We start from the raw sequence: 16,092 nt of genomic DNA on the forward strand, positions 1-16,092 counted from the left end.
CTAATGTGGAACATCCCCTGGATTCAGCTGCTACTTAAGTCTTGTCCTAGAATATGGGCAATAGCTGGGCAAAGGTAGGTATAATCAACTTTACTAAAGAGTCTAGTGGTAGCAACATTAAAAATATTTTTATGATTTATAAAAGTCCATCTGTACTTTGTACTAAGCAAAATAAAAAAGTGAACCCCTGTGGGAAATTTTCTGCATGTGGAAAATGTGTCCCCAGCGGGTGCTTCCAGGATTGCAATCTTTGATGCAAGCAAGCAATATAATGGTGGGGGAAAATTGTGCTGTAATGGCTGAAAAGATGCTAGGTTTAAAGCACATCATGTGCTACTTTCATCTTGTAGAAGTTAAAAGGCTGCTAGCATCTGTAAATAATCATTAAATATATATATATTAAATATATATATTACATATATATTTATTAAATATATATATCATTAAATATATATATATACATATATAATTATTATTATTTTGCATGAAAGTGAATGATCCTTAAAGAGTTGGTTTACTGCTTACCCTAATTAACGTAGGTGAATTTAAAAATGAGTATCTACGTAAAATTTAAATTTTAGGCTGATAATTCTTCCCCAGAGCTCAAAATTTATGTAGAATATGAAAATTTCAACTTTCTTGAGAAGGTTACGCTTCTGAGATAAAAATTACATGATAACACAGTTTCTAGAAGTTCCCATTTGTGATAAATGGGAAGCATTCAGATGTAATGGTGCATACTTCAAGAAGAATTGTGGTGTCAGAATTGGTTTCAAGTCTCTACTTGGCTATTAACTACTTAACAATTTACTTGATTTTTCTTTTTCTTTTTTAAAAATTTTTTGAATGTTTATTTTTGAGAGAGAGAGAGACAGAATGTGAGTGGGGGAGGGGCAGAGAGCGAGGAAGACACAGAATGTGAAGCAGGCTCCAGGCTCTGAGCTGTCAGCACAGAGCCTGATGAGGGGCTTGAACTCACAAACCGTGAGATCATGACCTGAGCCGTGGTCGCCCAACCAACTGAGCCACCCAGGCGCCCTGAGTTTTCTAAGCCTCAGTTTCCAATTCCTAAATAAGAATAACAACAGCCCAGGAATAAGGCTACTGTGAGGATCAAATTAGATATAAGTGTTTAGCACAGTGACTAGGACATGACGAACACTCTCCAAATGTAGCTGTCATCACTGATGACATTTTTCTCCAGGATTTTAATCTATTAAATAGTTACCTTATTGACAGGAACAATGTTTTTGACGTTGTAGTAGAAGCCAAAATAAACCATGTTGAAAACCCCATGACGTCCCAAAGTTGCTGTAAATCCTTTGTTGAGGCCCTGGAGTCCCAAGCCTTCCTTCTTAATGATGTGTCTTGCATAATTCATAGTGGATGGTTGCTGTAGGAGAGAGGAGGAAAGCCAGAAAGATCATCTTTGAGACCGTGAAATAGAGTAAATTGCCATTTTAGCTTCCCTTCAAGGCAAAACTATTAGGGACGATTTTTGTCTCCAACATGCATAATCATGCCTAGATCCATGCTTTTAAAAATTAGGAAGCCCAAAAAGTAAACAAAATTGCATGCATACAGGTCTGAAAGGGAAGATTTCTGGCAAAAACCAAAAAGCAAAAAACCCACATCTTTGTTGGAATTAGTGAAACTAAGGTCATGTAATACCTATCATCACTACCTACATGTAAATAGCTGTATCCAATTCTGGATTATCCAAAGTAATGGAGGGGATTAGCCATACAGATAAACTGGTAATCCGTAACTGTGCATAATCCAAAAGGAATTTATATTTGGTTCTTGAATCCAGCATATTTACTTTTCTAATTATGTTTTTCTAAAGTGAATGTTACAATTAATCTTGACTCCAGTGGCTCAATAGTTTAAAGTGGCACCAGGTTAGAAATCGGGCATGGATAAATTGCAGTTGTTTGTAGACTTCCTCAAGAGGATGCGCAATCAGTGTGTATCACTCACTGTGATAAATGATGAGTCAGTGGTGCTGGGAGTAGTGGGTTACCTTTAATTTACTTTCTTCCACTCTTCCGATAGATTACCCGACCCTAAAATACCCTGACTGCTGAATTCCAGTCTATTGCTACTTTTGGAACATGCTACAGAGCTCACTGTAGCTTGCCCTGAGGTTTATAATTCATTACAATACAATAACAGTTCATGTGGGTTTTTTTTAAAAAGTTGAATGATTGCTTCCTTTTGGAGGTACAGTACCAAGGGTATCTCTCCATATATATATGTTTATTTTTGACAGAGAGAGAGAGAGCGAGTGAGCGAGCATGAGCAGGGGAGGGGCAGAGAGAGAGGGAGACACAGAATCTGAAGCAGGCTCCAGGCTCTGAGCTGTCAGCACAGAGCCCGACACAGGGCTCAAACTCACTAGCTGTGAGATCATGACCTGAGCTGAAGTTGGACGCTCAACCGACTGAGCCACCCAGGCGCCCTGCTCCTTGTTATATTTTGAATGAATAGTAAAGAGGGGGAAATGTTCGGTATTTAATTTTTTTTCCCCCATGAGGCAAGCACTGATGTGACATTTGTTTTTTTTTTCTCCAACATGCATAACCTGGAGCAGGTCGCTGGAGTGTTCATGGCAGTCTGATGTGCTTTCTAAGTGTTTTCTTATCATGTGCAATTAAGGTTGTATCAGAACAGAGAAGAACAAACCCAATCAAGTTTTTCATCCACCTTGTATTTATAGCTATGTAATTAGCATGAGATACTTAATTGAGCTTGTTTATATAGTAAATCCTGTAGGTTTTGCTGATGTTTTAAAAACTCCTAACTACAATACTACACTCGACTTCATCTTTTCATTTCGTACAATAAATTGTATTAAGCTTAAGGAAACCCTTTTTTGCAACATGAAAAAAAACACATGAGAATGCATCTTAAAAATAATAAGCAAACATTTCATATAGGAAAACCAAAAATTCTCAGAAGGTTAAAGTTCACTCTCTGTCCTACAAAATGGGACTTTTTAAATTTGTGTTCTGGCACACTGTCTATCAACACAAATTATTTATTTTGGTTTTCAAAACAGACTTGAGGACAAGTTGAGCAGAAATTCATTTCTGTTGGAAAGACTCCGGAAATGCTGGGCAAACCACCTAAGCTCTGCTCTCCTGCTCTGAGGAAGGCAGCCAGGGGGCACATTTTGAACTTCAGTGCCTGGTTGCGTCTGAACTCTAGTTGTGAATCATTAGGTAAATCAGGGAGTAGCACAGTAGATAGAAATAATGGGTTGGAGCTAGACAGCTCCAGGTTTGAGTCTCAGCAATTCCACTTGCTAGCTTGGGCAAGGATTTTATCTGCTCTTATATATCCTCACTTTACTCATCTGTAAAATAAGAATAAAAATAGAATCATAGAAGAGCATCTTTCTCATCGCATTGCTGTGATGACAATAAATAAGTCAATGCATTTTTCCTATATAAGCATTCACTACATATTAGCTGTTAATAATGGTAATTATGCTGTCAATAAAAATAGTTGTAATAATGAAACAACAGGTAATTTCTTTGTTGGGTGGAGGCAATGATATTAAAAAAACAGAGGCTGATTTGAGAGAGAAGAAGGGCATGCATAACTAGCTTCGTCCTTTTCCTTCCTTCTGGCTGCCCTTTCCTTTTCCCAGAGCCCTGGACCCTTGTGATTTGTCACAGGAAATGCATCCAGAATGCAATAGGAAAAGGTCTACTTCCTCTGAGGCCTAACAAAATCTAGCCTTTGGGCTGGAGATCTTGTCCAGGGATCTTGCTCACCCCAGGGACTTTCCTCTCTAGAGCAGTGGATCCTATAAAATGGCCTCTTCCCTATCCTTCAAAGTTAACATCGTTGGTAAGAATTCTCCACTGGATAAGTCTGTGGGCTACAGAAGCAAGGTCACATGGGAGCAAAGGTTGGGAATGAAAAAGTCACCAGCTGTGCCTCCACCTGCCACAGCCTACAGCCTGGAGAGCATATTCATGTGTGTTACCATGTACCTGGAACAAGTAAGTGCTCATCGATGTTAACCACTAACATAGATATTTGGCAGTTTACATATATCACGTTATTTAATCCTCTCAACAAGTGCGTGAGATAGGTATTATCATTATTCCCATTTGACCGATGGGGAAACTAAGGTTGAGTTACTTGCTCAAGATCACAGACATAGTGCCAGTGCTCAACTAAAGCCTCTCAGACCCCAAGTCCATACTTGGTTTTGCCATCCTAACATATCTGATTGCTTTTCTCAACCTTGTAATGTGAGGAGCGGGTAATATTTTCCTTATTTTGCAGGTGAGGAAACTAAGGATTGTTCCCATAAAAAGTAGGAGTGTGCTTTTTGCTTCATTCAGCAACATTGTATCACACACATGTAAGCAAATATTTAATTAGAAAGGCAAAACATGACTTCCACTGGGATGCTTAAATAGGAAAATACAGAATCATTTTGACTAGATCTCTGTAAACACAAGGAATTTTACTAAACGTATTTGATTACTGGGCTTCCATTTCAAAACAAAATGGTGACTGATTGGCATCATCAGCCAAATGATTCCAATACTATCCAACCCAGCAGGTCACCCACCAGCTCAGTTTCCTTCCAACATTTAGATTCACTGCAATTTTCGTATTTAGTTACCAGTTGTGGGCCAAATTGCATTATAACTTCCTAGAAGTACTTTTCACTGACTGCACCAGAACGCAAGCAGGGAAGAATAAGTGGATAGGAAGGTAGCTAATACTGTGATATCACACTGCTCTCCACACTGCTTTGTAGAAATCTTCAGGTCACTGATACCTGTCAGAATATTTCCCTCTGATGTAACTCAAAGTCTTTCAGTTTCACTTCAGCTATTGTCAACTGCTAATTCTGGGAACTCTGTTCTTTCATGCATTCATTTATTCAACAAATTCCTATTGTGTGCCTAGTGGGTGCCACGTGCTGTGCTAAATGTCTAGTGCAGTACTTTTTGTTCATATTCTAGAAACAAGTGATTTTTGCTTTGATTTTCTCTTACTTGGAGAGATACGCTGATAATTTTTTATATCTGCCCATGAGAATATTCCACAATGGTTATGAAATATGGAATCAAATTTCTGTTTCAAAAGTCCTTAAGAGGCTTAATTAAAGAGAAGTTTCTTCGCCTACACAATACTCCCAGGCATCACTCCGGGACACATTCCTTACTCACTGAGAGTCCAGTATTACCAACAAATCACTGAGATGACTTATGGCAGCCTGAGCTATTTTTTCTGGAGTTCTTCCACCTAACTACTGCCCATAGCTGGCTCTGACTAGCTTGTGAGATCACAGACTGAAGCGAGGGCAGAAGGCATTGTTCTCTGGGTAAATAGCTCTCAGAGTACGGCCAATAGGTATAGACGTGGGGTGTGTGTCAATGAATTTCCTCCATCCCTAAAGCCAGAGAAGAGCTCTAGGCACATCATGTCAAAAGTTAGCACGCTCCACATGCGTTCCTTTACCTGCTTCCTAGGGCAGGGTGAATTTTGCTGTATTTTAGAGCCAATGGAATAGGGCGTTGCATTGAATTTCATCACATGGCTGGAAAGCAAACCGGATGAGACCTTTACACAATGGAGTGAGTGTCCATAACCGGCCCTTCAGAAAAATACTGCTTTGTTAAAAAAAGAAGAGACTCAGTTGCTGCTTTTAGGTAGGAGAATACCCTGGTTCTTCAGGAGATAGAATATCACTTATGTTTTTCATTGGTCAAATACAGTCTCAAAGCATTTTGATACATTTGAAAAGAAAAAAGAAAAAAAAATCCCTCCCTGTTTTTTGAGGACAAAATATAAGTTAAAGAATATGAATTGGGCTAAAATTCCACATTTACACATTTCTTTAGCTGAGATACTTCACTAATTCATCATTATAGTTTATTTTAATAGAGCAAGATTATGGACAAAAAGACACTCAGAATATAATTACAGTTTATACCTAGAGTTTATGTTTGATGAATGGGTCTATTTTTTAAATAATCTGTGAGGGGATAACAATTTGCCATAAACAAACTTTCCCAGATGCTAAGCCACAAAGCTACATCAATACCAACTTGCTACCCAATAACCACTCCTGGAGGAACACAGGGTTTTCCAGGTGATGAGATGCTAACACTGTGCCTTGACACTGCACTGTTGGCAGAGCAGGAAAGAAGGTGACTGTGCTGTGGCCACAATGGTGACCACTCAATGACTGGCAACACAGAAAGAGTCTTTGTTTTTTCATGGTTCCAGAAACACTTTAGACTTTCCCTTAAGTTTCATAATTATCCGCATTTCTTTATCCCAATAAAAGTAGTGTGGTTGACTAGAAAGAGAACTCTATGCTATTGTTCAGTTCCTTAGAGCTACTGATTTCGTTAGGCTTTATTTTCCCTATCTATACAATAGAGATAAAGCCACCGACCTTATAGAGGTAATGGGAGAATTTGAAATACCAAGAATGTGTATATGTGTGGGCATTAGAAAAAAGTGGCAGAATGAATAGCAGTTACCAAAGCACTGGGGTTGGAGGAGAGTGCTGGTGGAAATTACAAACTATTTTTTCTTTCTTAAATGTTTGTTTTTGAGAGGGAGAATGTATGCGTGTATGTGGGTAGGGTGGGGGTAGTGGCAGAGATAGAGAGGGAGACAGAATCCCAAGCATGCTCCATGCTGTCAGCACAGAGCCCGATGCAGGGCTCAAACCCACAAACTGTGAGATCATGACCTGAGCCAAAATCAAGAGTTGGACACTTAACCAACTGAGTCACCCAGATGCCCCTAATTTTTCTTTTTGTAGGTTTGTGTTACTTGATTTGTAGGAAAGAACCAATGTAATACTTTTACCATTTACAAAATCATATAAGTTCAAAAAATCAAATAAAGGAAAAAACATGTGAGGCATCTTACACAGTATCTGGCATATAGTAGATGTTCTGTAAATGGTAGCTATTATCATTACTTCAAAGTCTCAATTCTGAAGGCAAAAATCTAGAGTTCCTGGCACGGCTGAATGGAAGACTGAAGTCTATTTTCTGTAAATGATAATAGAGAGACAACTTGGCTGCTGCCTTAGGTATTGTTGAAAGATAACTATAGGAATGGATTCATATACATAATTCACTTTTCTGCCCACAAGAATCACAGACTGGAAAGAAATAATTTATGTACTGAGCAGTTTCCAGGCAGCGTTTCACACAGTAATGCAGGAAAAATTTGAACTTAACTCAGTACATCATCATGAATGTTGACATGCCCTTGAAGCTGGCTTCTCACACTATCTGTAAACAGAGCCACACGCTCATTCTCTAACTCAACTTCCCTCTTTCTTGAAAGAGATAATCACAAAATACAGTCCTTCTATTTACTTTATATTGACTCTACATAATGCAACTAAGTTTAAACATCTGTTAAATGCCTATGGAGAAAATAATCACTAAGCTTTGTGATATCATATATGATCTAATTGGTCTCTATTAGATTATTAAGCTCCCAGGAGAAAGTTAGTGGTGTTATTGAAAACCAGAATCAAACCCTGAACTAATTTTTTAAAAATCCCTATTGTTAAAGATTCTGCCATCAATGACACATTTGCTATCTGTTCCTTGAGCCTTAAAGTTATAATCATATCATAAAGGTAGAAGACTAATTATTCCTTTCTTGGGTTGAACATCTTTAAAGACTAAGTAGAGGGGAAACAGGCTTTTGCAATTCACTTAAGCCTTAGTTTCATATTTGGGGGTGAGAATGATTATGTTCATATGTAATGTAGATAAAAATGAGGAGGAAAACCTGTGCCCCATCCACACATCAGAGGCAAATCCTATAGACCTCAAGGGAAGGAAAACATAACCCGTTAGCCAAATAATAACTTTGAAGTAGATTTCAAAGTGGAGAGAAAAACTGGGAAACAATTCATACAAGATTTTGCTCCTGGGGAGAAATTCACATTTTCCAGGCTTGCAGAGAGCATGCCAACCAAACACCACTGGGCTAAAGCACAACTGATAGGGGACTTCTAGTTCTTACAAATCTATAGATTAAAAAACGATGCACCCAGTTAGAGAGGAGAAAGGTCCTATAAGGACAACAAGCTGTAAAGTCACACTTCTGGCAAGACTGGATATGCAAACCATCTCCGATAGAGAAATCCTCAGACAAGCCTTGTCCTTAGCCAAAGAGACTACAAACCAGAATAACACTTTGCTTGGGTTTAGTTTGAAGGACAGGGGGATATTTGGGTCTATCCCGATTTTATTTGAACATGTTTTTACACCCACTGAACCAAACCAGAGCATGACAAAGCTGTGATTACTTTGCTCCCCACAGAAGGTCAAGCATATTTAAATTAGAGACCGGTTTTCTTTATTCACTGTGAATTTTAAGATGCTGGCCAAGATTCTGGTATTGGAATTGGAGGAAGTGTGGCAGGGATTATAGTCTTTGACTGATATGGTGGTAATTTAAAAAGTGGAGGCAAGACAAGCACACCTATTGAAATACTTTACACAGAAGCTGGAAGGATATGAGGGAAATATCGGGAACCAAATGAACCACAATTTCTTTGTATTTTTAGAATACTTTATGGCTAAACTGAGTGGGAAGGCACACTTTATGGGTAACATACTTTTGACTGGCTAGAGAATCAAGCCTAGACCACAGAAGGGAGAACCCAGGCAGCTGGAGCCAGCAAGTCACCTGCCATTCCTGGCAATTCTCATGGGAATTGCAGTTGGGGCTCCAAGAACCTAACAAACACAGCCTCTTCTCTCAGCCAGTGCTGCCTTTGGACCCCAGCCAGAGGGGCCCCCCCATTCTGGCCCCTTACCAGCTCTGCCCTCCCCACAGGACCAACGGGGATATCTGCCTACTTCCCACCACCTCTTTCTAGGCCTTGCTCTTTGTACGCTGAGACTACATTAAGATTAATGTTGACTACTGTTGCCCTAGTCTGTCTTCCGCTGCAGGAACCTCTCCCAGCTACAGCAACTTCTTGGGAAACTTTCATTTTTAAGGGACCATGCTGACTCACCTCCTCTGGATGACGAAATAGGAAAATCCACAATTACTGTGTAGGAATCTGCAGTGGTTCGTATCTACGACATGAAGGTAGCATGGAGGAACGGCAGGCAGGCTGCCAGAGAGACCGACACTACCGGCCGGAACAACAAGCGTTAATCTACCTGCAAAATAAGCCTCTGAGGAGCCTGCTCTGCTCTCCTTAAAGGTGTTGTCAAGCCATTTGGCCATTCTGCCTGCAGCCCCTCCATTGAGCGTTCTACCACAACTGGTAGCTATAATTACCCGCAAAGGCCAAAAATGAGCTTATAGTTCACAACCTCCACGTGAGATGATCAGGAAGGCTTGATCAAGAATTTTGTGAAACTATTCCAGAGGAAGAATATCTTGATCATGGTGGAATTCTTTCCAAAGTGCCTTCACATGTTTTTAGTGTCAATCTCTAACTTCTGCTGCTATATGCTACTTATTCACACACAGCAAGCCGGTAGCCGGTTTCTACTGTTTATGATAGGAGACCTGCATCTGCGTTTGAAGACCTTGTCAAAAGGCCCTGTAACTAGGCTGCCAGCCCTTAAGCCTTGATGAAGAATTCCTATTGGCAGCTGAGGATGGCCTAAGGTGGGCTGAGGGAGAAAACGAACCATCGCTCAGTAAGCTGTTTACGTGCCCACAACTGGAGCCACCTGTGACCGCCCAGTATTAATTGCGGTACTAGCTCAAGATAAATGTCTTTATGCAAACTTAAGCGTTTATAAGATCAACCTGCATCTTGAAATAGTTGTTACTGGTTGACTGCCTACCGTGTACCAGGTTCTGTGTTAAGATCTTTGCATATATTATCACATTTAAGTTCTCATAAAAACACATAACAACAGCTAACACTTATTTAATCATCACTGTATGACAGACTGTATAGACAGCTTTGCATACACATCTCAACCCTGATTATACCATTTAATGTGGCTGTTACTATTATTCTTCTCTAACAAAACAGGAAACTGGGCTATAGTCAGAGTGGGAAACATGAACTTGTCACATAGTCAGTAACTGAGACGGCCCTCCAGAGCTTGTGCTTCTAGCCACTTCACAGAGATGCCTCTCTGTCAGATGGTTGGACTGGTTGCCATCACTTTACCATTCGGCATGCAACTTTTCTCAAGGCCACAATGTTAGGAAATGGTAAAGAGCATGATGGGTGCATCTCTCTCAAACCCTGGGCCTGCTTTGCCAGTTCACCAATTGCTTTCCTGTTCTAGAGAGTTCTGTTTATATATGTTCTTCAATAGTCTGTATGTAAGGTTTAAAATTTTTAAAGAAATTATAGAGCAGGGGAAAATGAGGGTTTCTGCTACTGTCAATGAAGCAATGGAATCTGAATTATGCAATATTGAGCCTTAAGATGAGCCAGCAAATCATTCCTACCTAAATCAGCTGAGAACCTTCTCCCTAAAGGGAGGCTTGGTCCTGGTAGAGCCACAGAACACTTCTTTTGGATCACATACTTTTCTTTATACTGTTCTGTATTTTCTAAATTTTCTACAATGAAAGTGTTACTTTTTAAACTAAATGGTCACAGATAATGCTGAATACATTCTCATGTTAAACATTCCACACAAAGCCCTTCCCTTAAACTCTCACCTTCCACTCCCCTATTCTAGACCTCCTTTCTAGAGGTAATCATAATTTATAAGTTTGTATGAATTCCTTTGCATGACGGACTGCACTGTCCTATAAAGAAATCACTACCCATACGTGGCTATTGAACACTTGAAATGCCCTAGTTCAAATTGAAATCTACTTGTAAGCATAAAATACACATGAAATTTCAAGACCAAATATGAAAAGGAGTGTAAAATAACCTCATATAATTTTTACACTGATCACATGTTGAAATGACAATATTTTAGATGCACTGAGTTAAATAAATCAAAATAAATAAAGTGTAGTATTAAATTAATGTCATGTTTCTTTTGATCTTTTTAAATATAGGTACTAGAAAATGTGGCTTAAATTATATTTCTATTGGCCAGAACTGCTCTGGAGTCTAGATCACTTTTAGTATGTTTACATACTTACAGATAGAAATATATAGTTTTTGTATGCATTACTTTCACACTTGGACTAAAAATTTTTTTCTTAAGAGTATAATCTTGAAATGCATTGAGCATTAAATTAATTCCTTTTTCCCTTCCTTTCTCTTCCCCACCCTACCCACCACCTCCAACACACATACTTCTTGACAACCAAAAAAGCCTCAGAGTGAAGAAAGCAATAATTATTCTTGACCATACAAATGCTGAAGTGGGAACACCTGATAACTGGATTAAGTCAACCCAGGCACAGATTAACAAAAGGGTATCTCCTTTTTGGATAAAAGAAAGTGCTAGTCAATGGAGGAAGGCTTTAGAGTTAGTGGGTCCCAGACAAAAGACATAGGAAATAGCTACATTTGCCAAAAATGACCAGTAGTTATTTTTAAATAACTAGATCCAAATTTGTTATTCTTGTCATCTATTCCTCTCAGATTTTTTTTTCCGGAAAGTGTAGTTCCATTACTTTATGTTGGGTGACTATGTACTACTAACTACTTTTCCATTTGATCAATATTGTCTATAAAGCACCACCTCAGTTCAGCTACTGATAGTTGCTGGAAATAAATGCTGACATATGTGACCACCTCTGACTTGTTGAAGGCTATAAGGTACCCAAAATTTTTCTTTGGTCTAAGCAAATATCTAAAAGTGCATCTAGTTCAGAAGATCCTGCAAGGAAATGACCCCAAACAGGTGTCTGTTCTCCCCCACTTAAAAAATGCCTGCCTGCATACACATAAACAATTGATACACACCACACTGTTCTAAGTGAACTGGGAACACGTTCACATGCAGCATTCTTGTGTTAGGCTGGAAGGGTGTTTACCATGTTTTAGCAAGGCCTTAGCACATGCAACACATTAGCAATTATTACTTGGCCTCAGTGTAGAACCTCCTTGAGGGCAGAGGAGAGAAAAAGAACATTAGGCATGAGCAGAGGTGCTGTGATAACTCATTATTTTCATTCCCATGAGTGCTCCTTGGTGCTCTGTCCCATTTACGTCCCTCTGGTTACGTGCTACCTTGATAAAGGACGGTAGTTGAATACCTGTTTTCCTTTGCCCCCCTCTTGCTGCCCTGACAAACTTCCCAATGACTAAAATGAGGCCATCCAGGGGAGGAGCTCCAAAATTTTCTTCTAGTTGGTAATTCTGCTTGTCTAACAAATCAAAATTTCCTTGAACAGATTTCATGGGGGCTGCTCCATTTCGATAGGGCATTGGAAAAGCGTTTCTTCTCTTTTCTTCCTATTCCTTATCACCTTTTTCCTTCATTCAAGGAAATAGAAAACAAAACAGAAACAAAGACCAGGGCAATACAATTGTCAATCTTTTCCAAAGTGCTCTATATATCACTTTAATTAAGGCAACTTTTTGAAACTTAAAAAAAAAAATCACGCTTAATTAGGATTGACTTCATCTGAGTGGAGAGCATCTGCTGAAGCAGCCCAACCCTGCCCCCCTTGGGTCTTGGCAGCTACAGGTGAGCTGGACCCCCTTCTCCTTTCCCACACCCCTGCTTAAGAAGTTGCCAGGGAGCTCTCAGGCAGTATCAGCAGGCAGGAAGCAGGGTGGGAGTGAGGGGGGTCTCCACCCATTAGCAGCTGCTTAAGTAGTAGGCAGGGGAACTATTCTACAGAGAACTTCAGGTCAGCAGATACTCCAAGGCAATTTATACCACATGCTACCCAGTTGTGGAATTAAATTAAAATGCTGAGGAAGGACCTGGAATGCCAATCTCCTTTTCTCCCTACCTTGTGCTTGGCACCCAAAAGAATAAAACAAGAACAGTTGGACTTGGGGGTTTTAAGGGAATTATTAGGCAACTGGGAGGAAGTGAAGGCAGCATACACCAAGGGAAGCTGTCTTCATGGAACATCATGTACCAGTGATTAAATGTCAGGACCCATCATTGTCCAAGGGGTGACGTCTATACAGGTTTAGTAACTTGCTCATTCCAATTAAACCAAAAGACAAGCTTGACAGATTATCAGAATCTTTGGGGGAAGGAGGTGGGTGGAGTGGAGAAAGGAGTGAGGTAATTTTAAAAAATGACTTCATAATTTTTTTTAAAAGGCACAATATTCTCACCTCAGTGATGTTTGCTTCAATCTTTTCCAGTATAATATGAAATAGAAGTTTTGCCAAAAGTAGGGAAAACATTTCCAAATAAGTCACTATAGATTACATTACAAATCTAAAATGAAAACAGGTAAACATGTGTTTGCCCATCAGACTTTAGTATATTTTTGTTAACACTTTCCTTGTGGAAGAAATTTGACTTTTTCTTACGCTACTTCCTTAATAATAATTTGCTACAGCTTTAACAAGTAAGAGCTGGCTCACAATTATATATATATATATATATATATATATATATATATACATATACATATACACCCACTATATATAAAACAATTTTTTATGTTCCCTCACCAATAGGAAAACATTAAGTGATTACCTCTGTAAATTTGTTCCGATTCGCTTGCAAGCCAACCTTTACTACCTCAAAAGGGTTAACCACGATAGCTTCTGTTAGTCCAGATCCTAATCCAGCAATGGCAAATGTCTATAAAAAATGAAATCAATCAATATTTTAAAACAAGTTATGTGTACTAGGTTAAACATCCTACTCGTTACACTCTGCAGCTGAATGTTATGTTGAGAATGAAGAAACTTACATAAATGCACCATATACCATTACGAAATAGCTTTAGTTCTTGATTAGATGCTGACAATTCATGAAGAAGAAATTACAGAAGCCACAAACCACATCCTAACAATTCAAAATAAAATGTCAAAGCCCCATCAACAACGACTTTTTCCTTAATGAAAAGAAAGGCTTTTTTTAGTGATTTAAGGTGGATACTAAAACATCTGCACATGTAACAATTAAAAGAGAGTTTGGCCTGTAAAAGGAGAGCTTCATTTTTAAAACAGCTAACTTAAATCCTTACTGAGCATCTAAAAAAATTCAAGGAGCAGAATAAAAAATAAAATGTTTATAAAAAGCTGAGTTTCAGGTGACCAAACACTGCAGCTGAAAACATTTAAATGTATTGCCCTGTTGTTAGAGTCACTATTCTAGATAATTAACAAAAAATTTTTATTCATCCTTTCCCTATTTAAAAAAACAGACAACCGCCCTATTCTTCTAGCCATAGAAGCTGAGGAATAAAAGTTGAGATCAGAAATGGCTAGGTTGTTCTGAAGGCTCAGTTAAAATCTAGAACATCAAAGGATGATGTCAGGTTCTTACTTGCTCTCAATTAAGAATTTCTGCAAGAAATTAAAAAAGAACAACTTTCTAGAATTTTCCTCAAAGTAAAATGCTTAAGGGTTTTTCAGAAAATCTGTATCGAAAATAACCAGAACAGGGTCACCTGGGTGGCTCAGTCCATTGAACATCCGACTTCAGCTCAAGTCATGATCTCACGGCTCTGAATTCGAGCCCTGCAACTGGCTCTGTGCTGACAGCTCAGAGCCTGGAGCCTGCTTCGGATTCTGTGTCTCCCTCTCTGTCTGCCCCTCCCCCGCTCGTGTTTTGTCTCTCTCAAAAATAAAATGTTTAAAAAATTTTTAAAAAGTTAACCAGAACAATTAACACACACACACACACACACACACACACACACACACTCCAGAAAAACAAAATGAAATAAAGCCTCAAATCTCCAAAACAGATGCTGAAAAAAAAAATCCTTTAGCGCTGAAGCTCTAATTCCAGAAGAGGTAATAATATATACAACCAAAAGAAGAAAAAAGCCAATGAAGAGCAAAGAACACATAACTCTTACCAGGGGTTTCTAATTTCTTCAAATAGGAGACCAAAAGAGAAAAGAGACAGGAATATTTCATAACCTTGGAAGAAAAGGCAAGATAGAACAAGGGAGCATCCAGAGCAAGGAGGTCTGAGTTTAGGTCCTGGTCGTGCCACTGATTGGATGTATGACCACAGCTGCCATGTACAGTAGCTTGTGCACAGAAAAAGGTGTGTGTGTGTGTGTGTGTGTGTGTGTGTGTGTGTGTGTGCATCTGAAATCCAGCCTGCATATCCCACTTGCCAAGCTGGACCTCTGGAGAGGTATCAGTCAGGAGAAAGGGCGCCTTTTCACAACTCACACAAAGGTAACATGTGCTAGCGGCAGCTCTGTGTCTAAATCACTGAACCTTTCATAAGCCATGGTTTTCTCATCTGTAAAATGGGGACAATGATATCTAATCTCCCTAACTCATATGGGAATTACGAGGATCAAAACAATGTGTGAAGCCCTTTGTAAAGTGCTATACAAAAGCCATTGTTCCTGTTGCACATAAAAATGAAGAGGAAGAATGGGATAGCATACAGATTCAAGGAGAGAGGGAATAATTAATGTTTTCCTTTCATGCCCCTTCATTACGGTTTTAAACATATTTGTATAGGGTAACAGACCAAATATTTTATTCATTTATCTCAGATTTTCATCATGGAAGCCAAAACGTGTGTGTGTGTGTGTGTGTGTGTGAGACACACACACACACACACACACACACAAATACTAGTCCCAAACTCTTCTGACTAGGAAAGCTAAAATCCAGATGTTCAGGTTTTTATTACTTACTATATGCAACCTTCCAAGTAATTCACTTTTTTGCTCTTCTATAAAACTCAGCTACATTTGCTGTCAGGACTAGTGTTCAGCAGTCCCTTGTCAAAAGAATTGATCAGCTATCAGCAGATCATGTTACTTAGATTATTCCAGAGACCAGTGGTAATAGTTGGGTTCCCAGCCCCCTAGGCTTTTCATGTGAGAGAACCAGGGGACATTTAAGGGCTGTTTAAGTGTCTAGCTATATCAAAAAGAAGCTGGAATAAATGAGTTCAAGGAAAGAGAAAAACTGCCTACAGTTTGCATGCATTCAGTTATAGTAGCTCGAGTGGCCAAATGCTTTTCTGTTTTAATTCTCAAGAGTGGAGAGAACTGCCG

The 16,092-nt window shown here is 39.1% G+C and overlaps 1 protein-coding gene across 10 annotated transcripts in view; it reads right to left on the reverse strand.

The window, feature by feature from the left end:
* SLC25A21 (solute carrier family 25 member 21) overlaps nucleotides 1-16,092 on the reverse strand; it is a 484,023-nt gene that overhangs the window by 34,012 nt on the left and 433,919 nt on the right. For all 10 annotated transcript variants that reach the window (XM_058738860.1, XM_058738859.1, XM_058738865.1 and 7 more), the window contains 2 exons: nucleotides 13,587-13,694; nucleotides 1,229-1,393 (listed from right to left, as the gene is read on the reverse strand). In XM_058738860.1, the coding sequence (XP_058594843.1) occupies nucleotides 1,229-1,393; nucleotides 13,587-13,694 (273 nt within the window). The remainder of the gene's footprint in view (nucleotides 1-1,228; nucleotides 1,394-13,586; nucleotides 13,695-16,092) is intronic.

The sequence above is a fragment of the Neofelis nebulosa genome, chromosome 7 (assembly GCF_028018385.1).
Source record: "Neofelis nebulosa isolate mNeoNeb1 chromosome 7, mNeoNeb1.pri, whole genome shotgun sequence".
Lineage (NCBI taxonomy): Eukaryota > Metazoa > Chordata > Mammalia > Carnivora > Felidae > Neofelis > Neofelis nebulosa.